The sequence below is a fragment of the Euphorbia lathyris genome, chromosome 7 (assembly GCF_963576675.1).
Source record: "Euphorbia lathyris chromosome 7, ddEupLath1.1, whole genome shotgun sequence".
Lineage (NCBI taxonomy): Eukaryota > Viridiplantae > Streptophyta > Magnoliopsida > Malpighiales > Euphorbiaceae > Euphorbia > Euphorbia lathyris.
In genome coordinates, this window is record NC_088916.1 from 74,160,372 (window position 1) to 74,167,567 (window position 7,196).

General features: G+C 37.8%; 1 protein-coding gene and 1 long non-coding RNA gene across 2 annotated transcripts; both read right to left on the minus strand.

The window, feature by feature from the left end:
- Positions 1-579: 579 nt before the first annotated feature.
- LOC136201190 (pentatricopeptide repeat-containing protein At4g18520, chloroplastic) lies at positions 580-3,856 on the minus strand. Its single transcript, XM_065991787.1, has 2 exons — positions 1,221-3,856; positions 580-1,107 (listed from the first exon to the last, which is right to left on the minus strand). Exon 1 carries the CDS (start codon positions 3,767-3,769, stop codon positions 1,904-1,906), a length of 1,866 nt encoding a protein of 621 aa, XP_065847859.1. The 5' UTR covers positions 3,770-3,856; the 3' UTR covers positions 580-1,107; positions 1,221-1,903.
- A 1,091-nt stretch (positions 3,857-4,947) lies between these two features.
- LOC136201548 (uncharacterized) lies at positions 4,948-6,654 on the minus strand. Its single transcript, XR_010673900.1, has 3 exons — positions 6,386-6,654; positions 5,187-5,666; positions 4,948-5,101 (listed from the first exon to the last, which is right to left on the minus strand). It is a non-coding gene; the product is annotated as an uncharacterized lncRNA (long non-coding RNA).
- Positions 6,655-7,196: the final 542 nt, after the last annotated feature.

The window sequence follows — 7,196 nt, forward strand, 5'->3', positions numbered from 1 at the left end:
AATGAAGACTAAATTTTTCTATAATGATATCAATGTCCTAGTTGAAATCATATAACTATGCAAGTTGGTTAAATTTCATATATATCACACAATTCTCATAAGCTTAAAAGAGTTATTAATAGTCGGAATGTATTTGGAAGTGCTAAGTAAAAGGCGGGTGAGTTCACCGGACGATTTTAGGAGTGTTTAATATTTCCCGAACTTTCTCCAAGCGTACCTAACTTCACAAATACACTTGCTTCCCACAAAGAATCTCAATAACATTACTGGACCTAAAATCCAAGTAGACTCTTTCGCCGACACTAACCCTGTCGAGCTTGTCGTTTTCTTGATTGGACTCCGAGTCCAAACAGTACCATAACGCCATGACAAACCTCTGACGGATGAAAGCCTATCAAGATAGGCTTCGTATACGGATATCAATGTCCTATTTGAAATCATATAATCACTAGTTCATAAACAAAAATAAATGTACATTTGCTTGAATTTAAGGGATTATGAGTGTGGATTCGGCTGTACTAAGAAAGTTTCGTAACACTTTCATCTAGGTTCGATTTCCGCTGATTGTTGGAGTCTCCATAAGTTTAACAATATATATAGACCCTCTCGTAAATTGCTAGTGAATCTTCAAACTTTTCTCTGAACCTGGACGGACATACCCTTTCTACACCTAAAACTTCTATGACCAAAAAAAAAAGGAAAATTTGTTCAAATTAAGTTAGTTACAACTTATCCTGCTTCTGGTCACATGTTTTTACCATGTTCATCAGTTCTACAGGATAAAAGGCAGGGGGGCAACCGCTGGGAACCACCGCCCACCGCCTTGCCCTACAATTTCATTTGTTGGGGAGCAATTTGCACCCGGAACAGATGAAGAAGGAGATGCTCAGCCCGGGCCAAAAACAGTATCGTTTTGGCCTGGGTAGGGCAAATATAAATTAAATGGCTGGGTTTACTTTTGCACCGCAGCCTTGAACTGTTGGCTCCGCCGCTGCTCCCATGTATTCGAAAGGCTGTATCAACGAAAAATTAGATTCATGATTTGTGTAGGAGATCCAGATTCCAGCAGTTGTTGCTTCAAGTAGCATACTTCAAACTCATATAACTCTGGAAAGAATGAAACAACACACATTTTAAAGAGCTCGAAACGGATTATGATCATGAACATAACATAATCAAAGGCAAAATGTATGTGGTAGACAGATAAATACTAATTATACCTTTTATAATGGCTTTTCAAGATGATCGTTAAGCTATCAGCAGATGCGTGCCGTGTCGTGTCGGTGTCATCTGATATATATGGTGTCAAGTAGATCAAACAAAGACTATATGCTACGTTTGGCTTCTTGTACTCCTTGTACCCGGGATAAAATACATCAACGGTCATTGAAGTTTGAGGCATATTTCACAAAGTTCACAGAATTCATTTTCTTTTAATAGAATCACTCAACTTCACATTAATCATTCCGGCTAATTTATGTGCAAAACCTCGATGAAATATTCACATGGCACAGAAGACAGTTAATTATATACCAATTAAACACCATGCCCGACAAGGATGTGATTTTTAAGAAACAAAATTGTGGCTTACAACACGCTGCATGATGTTTAGTTGGCATATAGTCACTCTCTTTATGTGTCACATCAAGATTCCGGTGAGTTTTTCTACGCAAATTAGGCAGAATAACTTTATTGAAATGCGAAAATCATTGATACTATTGAAAGAAAATAAAGTTCAGTAAACTTTCTGAAACAAACCTCAAACTTCAGTAACTGTCCCTGCAATTTACTGCCCCACAGTCCGTGTACCTTTGGCTCGGCTTTTCGTTTTCTTATCAGTGTAATTGCTACCAGTTGCACCACATATATAAGCATATTTAAGTACTTAATACAATGTTGTGGCTTAGGTATTGGACTCCTCAGACAGCAAAGAATACTCGGATGAAGACTCCGGATTCCATTCTACATCGCCACAAGCACCCATGACCGAAGAAAGGATGAAGTCGTCCACCTTAATACCCTCCGCCTGCATCCGGTACATGAGCTTGAAAGCCTCTTGGCAAAGCCCGTTCCTTGCATAGCTCAAAATCATCGTCTTCCACGAGATCAAGTTCCGTTCAGGCATGTTGTCAAAAACCTGAATTGCATCTGATAAATATCCACATTTAGAGTACATATAAATCAATGCACTACCCACAAACACATTGGACCAGGCAGGCGTCTTATTCGTAAAACAGTGAATCAATTTTCCTTGCATAACAGATTCAAGATTAGCACAAGCTTTCAAAGCTGATGAACAAGTAAATTCATTTGGTTCTACTCCTTCCTCCATCATTTCCGTCAAGATCTCGAGAGCTTCAGACTCGTGTCCAAGACATGTATATCCAGAAATCATGGCAGTCCACGAGACAACGTTCCTTAAAGGCATCTGTTGGAAGACTTTCGATGCAACACGAAACTCCCCGCATTTGCAGTAGAGCCAAACAAGAGTACTTCCCAAGTACTCGTTCAGTTTGATGTGATTCTTGATAATCTGTGCATGAACTTCTCTCCCTGTTTTCGAGGCCTTAATTGAACCGCAAGCTCTCAGAATGCTGACTACAGTCATATTATTAGAAATAACCTTCCGTCTCTTCATCACTCGAAAGAGATCAACGGCCTCCTCGCCAAGCCCCTCCCTCGCGTACGCAGCTATCATGGAAGTCCATGTAACTGTATTCCTGTTCCTCATTCCATTAAACACCTTCCTCGAATCCGAAATCTCCCCACATTTCGCATACATGTCCACCAAAGAAGTCCCTATAAAAACATCATCTTTATACATCTTCTTAACTACACCACAATGTAACTGTCTCCCAAACTTCAATTCCTTCCTCTCTCCACAAGCCTTTAAAACACCACATACTGTAAACTCATTAGGCGAAAAACCCTCGCCCAACATCTGCGAGAACATCTCAAAAGCTTCGTCCCCGTGTCCTCGTTGCGAACAAGCCGTAATCATAGTTGTCCAACAAACTACATCCCTTTCCTCCATCCGATTAAAAGCATGAAAGGCGCTTGTCAAATCACCACATTGAGCATAGAAAGAAACAACTGCACTATCAAGTATTAAATTCCCCCAATTACCTTTCACAACACAACCATGTATTTGCCTCCCTAACTCAAAATCCAATCTCCTAATACACAAATTCAATACACACACAAAGGTCCTACTATTAGCCACAATTCCATTATCAACAAACTCACCAAACAACCTCAACGCTTCATCATCTAAACCAGAAATTGAATACCCATGAATCATCGCTGTCCAACTAACAACATTTCTCTTCGGCATTCCATCAAACACCTTTCGCGCCTCAACCAAAAGCCCTGATTTCAAATACGCACTAATCAAATTATTGTCAACATAAGTCACCGGAGTCCTCAAACACTTCAAAACAACCGCGTGAATTCTCTTAACATCCTTTACTCTATAACACGACAGAAGCCATAGCGCAACCAAACGGTAGTCGACGGAAAGAATTGCTGATTGATTATCCGAGAAGTGGCCATCCGGGGTTCTCTCAATCTCAAAATCCGAAGAATCGCTGATTGGATAGCTTGAATTGGAAGTAGAGGAAGCGAAGCAACTGGGACTTGCAGGAACTGTAGGGTTACTTGTTATACTCTTTGAAGTGAGTATGGGTTTCGAGGACTGAATGGGGAGAAAGGAAGGGTGATGAAAGAAAGTGGTACTCAGGGAGAGGCTCAGGCACGTTAACGATAGCATTGACCTAGGCCTTGTAGCTTTGAAGTTTTCTTGTTTGCGAGGAAGATTTTAGTTCTTGACTGGAAAATTTGAAAGCCGTTGGGCGCTTTCCACCACTCGTTGCCTTGCCGCTCAAATGTTTCACTCCGCAAAAGACTGATTTTGCATTATGGCCCTGATATATATTGTTATCAACACTATAACCTCTAAACTTCATTAAATTTGCAGAAGAAAAAAATTAAACGTTTTTTTAAGAACTTTTTTTTTTGCCTAATTGCTCTTACATCAAGGGGTGTTTGGTTGCTGTTTTTCGACATCCTGTTTGCCTTTTCGACAGTTAATTTTTCATTCAATATGGATTGGATTTTATCTAATTTGATAGGTTAGGGGCCAAATATAACCAAATAATAGGTCAGAGGCCAAATGCACAAATTTCGGATAGGTCAGGGGCCAAAAAGTACTTTAAGCCTTTAATAAAATTTTGGGTAAGTAAGATGCAAAAATTATCCCTAGCAATCGAGTAATTTTACTCCTAACCTTAGTAGTAATTTACAATTTTAATCCTAATATTTGTAAGTTATATCAACTTCAAAAATAACTCTTCAAGTTGTCTTTTCAGTCACGAATAGCGTTATTTGCATTTAACATGTGCATCACTTTATCACTAATTAGTACCAGATCACAATCACATGAATAGACGTAAAAAAAAATTAAAAAATTATAGGCAAAAAGCATCATTAGACTACTGATCTTTCATTTTTTGGTTCATTAAGCCATTGATCTTTTATTTGGATACATACATTTAGGACTGTAAACGAGCCGAGCCGAGCTTTGGCCTGCTCGAGCTCGGCTCGGCAGTTTCTTATCGAGCTCGAGCCGAGCTTCGAGCTCGGTTCAAGCTCAAATTTCTGTTCGAGCTCGGCTCGTTTAGCAGCTCGATTGTTCACGAGCCGAGCTCGTTTAACGAGCTCACGAGCTTGCTCACGAGCCGAGCTCTCGCGAGCTTGCTCACGAACGAGCTGTTCACGAGCTTGCTCGCGAGCAGCTCATTTGTTTTGCTCACGAACGAGCTCGTTTATGGTGTTCATGAACAAAATAATATCAAAATCTGTACAATAAATAGAAAATTTAGTACAAAATCATATCAAATTCAGTACAAATTCAGCAGAAAATAAATACTTAAAAGTGACTAAATTAGCAAACTATGTTTTAAAACAATAAATAGATGAAAAAATCTTTAGGCTTCATGAATCCTCTCTCTTTCCATCCCATTTTTCTTCTAGATCCCGATTGCAACTTGCAAGATCAAATTTCATATTCAATAATGTGAACTTCTTGGTCATCCTCCAAATTCTACATATTACAAAAATATAGAAAATCAATATTATAACTTATATAAAAAAAAAAACACAAACTCAAAAATTTAATAAAAACATACCTTCTTCTTCTTCAAACCATGGAAGGCTCTAACCCAATCACTACTACACATCAACATTTCCACTGTGTTGGCGCCCAAAGATGCACGATGACTTGAAATAACTCTACCTCCGGCACTAAAAGCCGATTCAGATGCCACAGTTGTGATTGGAATTGATAAAATATCACAAGCCATTATTGACAAAATAGGAAACTTCAAACTATGATCTCTCCACCAACTCAAAGCATCAAATGTAGGGTCTATCTCATCATTGAATAGACTCGTATCGTATAGTCCCATCAGGAGACTTGACTTCTTTAAACTCATCCCAGACGAGTGATGTTTTTTTCCTTTTCTTTTTATCAAAAGGATTTACTTCTTGTTCATTCTCTGCCGTCTCAGCTAGGGATTCAATCGGGGTTTCTAAATCCGGATTATCTTCATCGATGTTTTCTTCGAAAGGAGTGGAAGAAAGTTGCTCCGAATTAGCCATATAATGCCCTATAAAGAAAGGAAACAACCATAAATTAATTAACCAAATAGGTACAAATTTCCCTTTAAAAAAAGAAGGCAAAAATCAAGTATTCTCAGTTCAACAGTTCATAGTTAAATCTGAGTTCAACATAAATATAAACATAAATATGAGTTCAACAGTTCATAGTTAAATCTGAGTTCAACATAAACATAAACATAAATATGAGTTCAACAGTTCATAGTTAAATATGAGCTCAACATAAACATAAACATAAATATGAGTTCAACAACATAGGAGCAATTAAACATAAACATGAACATATCTACTATTTAGTTCAACAGTTCATAGTTATTAACATATCTACTATTTAGTTCAACAGTTCATAGTTATTAAATCTGAGCATTAACATAAACATAAATATTTTTCTCTAAACAAAAACATAAATATGAACAAATATGAGTTCAACATAGGAGCAATTAAACATAAACATAAATATTTTTCTCTAAACAAAAACATAAACAGATGATGAGCATTAACTATTGGAACAGCAACAACTCAAGCCTTAAACATAAACATAAACAGATGATGCGCATAAACATAAAAAAATTGGAACAGCAACAACTCAAGCCTTAATATAACCTTAAAAAAATCAAATTAATCAACGGTAATGATAGTTTAAATGAAGAAAAAATAATGTCAATCCATAATCATTGAAAAAATAAAACAAGTAAGAGAAATATCTCACCGATAAATGGAGAACTGAGATGAGAGAAGAGCATTGAATCGAAGGGTACAGTCCGGCGGAAATAGAGATCGCGGAGTTAGTCGGCAAGAGAACGACAACACACGGAGTGTGACTGTGAAATTAGAGACGGAGAACGAGATACAGAGAATGGTGGACGGAGTATTAAGAAGACGGTCCGACGAAAAGCGATTGCGATACGAACTGTGATTCGCGAAGAAGAAAGAGAAGAGGAAGAGGTGGCTGGCTGGGGTTTAGTCTTTAGATAAGAGGAAAAGAAGGGGAGGCGGCAGCATAGAGTAGAGATGGAATGAAAATTGAACCCTAACTTTCTAATTATTATGGGCCTATCTTTCTAATTATTATTGGCCAAGGCTGATGTTTCTAATTAATTCTATATGGGCCTTAAGTTATAATTTTTATTATATTTAAATTATCATTTTCATTGTATTTAAATATAATTTATATTATTCACGAGCTTTTATCGAGCTTGTTTACGAGCCTCTAATCGAGCTTGCTCGCGAGCTTTCGAGTCGAGCTTTGGTCTGTTCAAGCTCGGCTCGTTTATAAACCGAGCCTGAAAATCGTGTTCATGAACGGCTCGTTTACAAATCGAGCCGAGCCGAGCCGAACGCCGAGCTGCTCATGAGCGGCTCGGCTCATTTACAGCCCTACATACATTAAGCCTTTGATCATTTATTTTTGGTCTCATTAAGCCCTTGATGACCAAATTAGTAATGTGGGCATCTAATTCTGTTAAAAATACGTTATTAACTTCATCTGTATTTGAAATTATTAAAAAAATATTTTTTGC

Bases quoted from the DNA above. Each gene is read 5' to 3' on its own strand.
- LOC136201190 (XM_065991787.1), bottom strand. From the start codon at position 3,769: ATGCTATCGTTAACGTGCCTGAGCCTCTCCCTGAGTACCACTTTCTTT.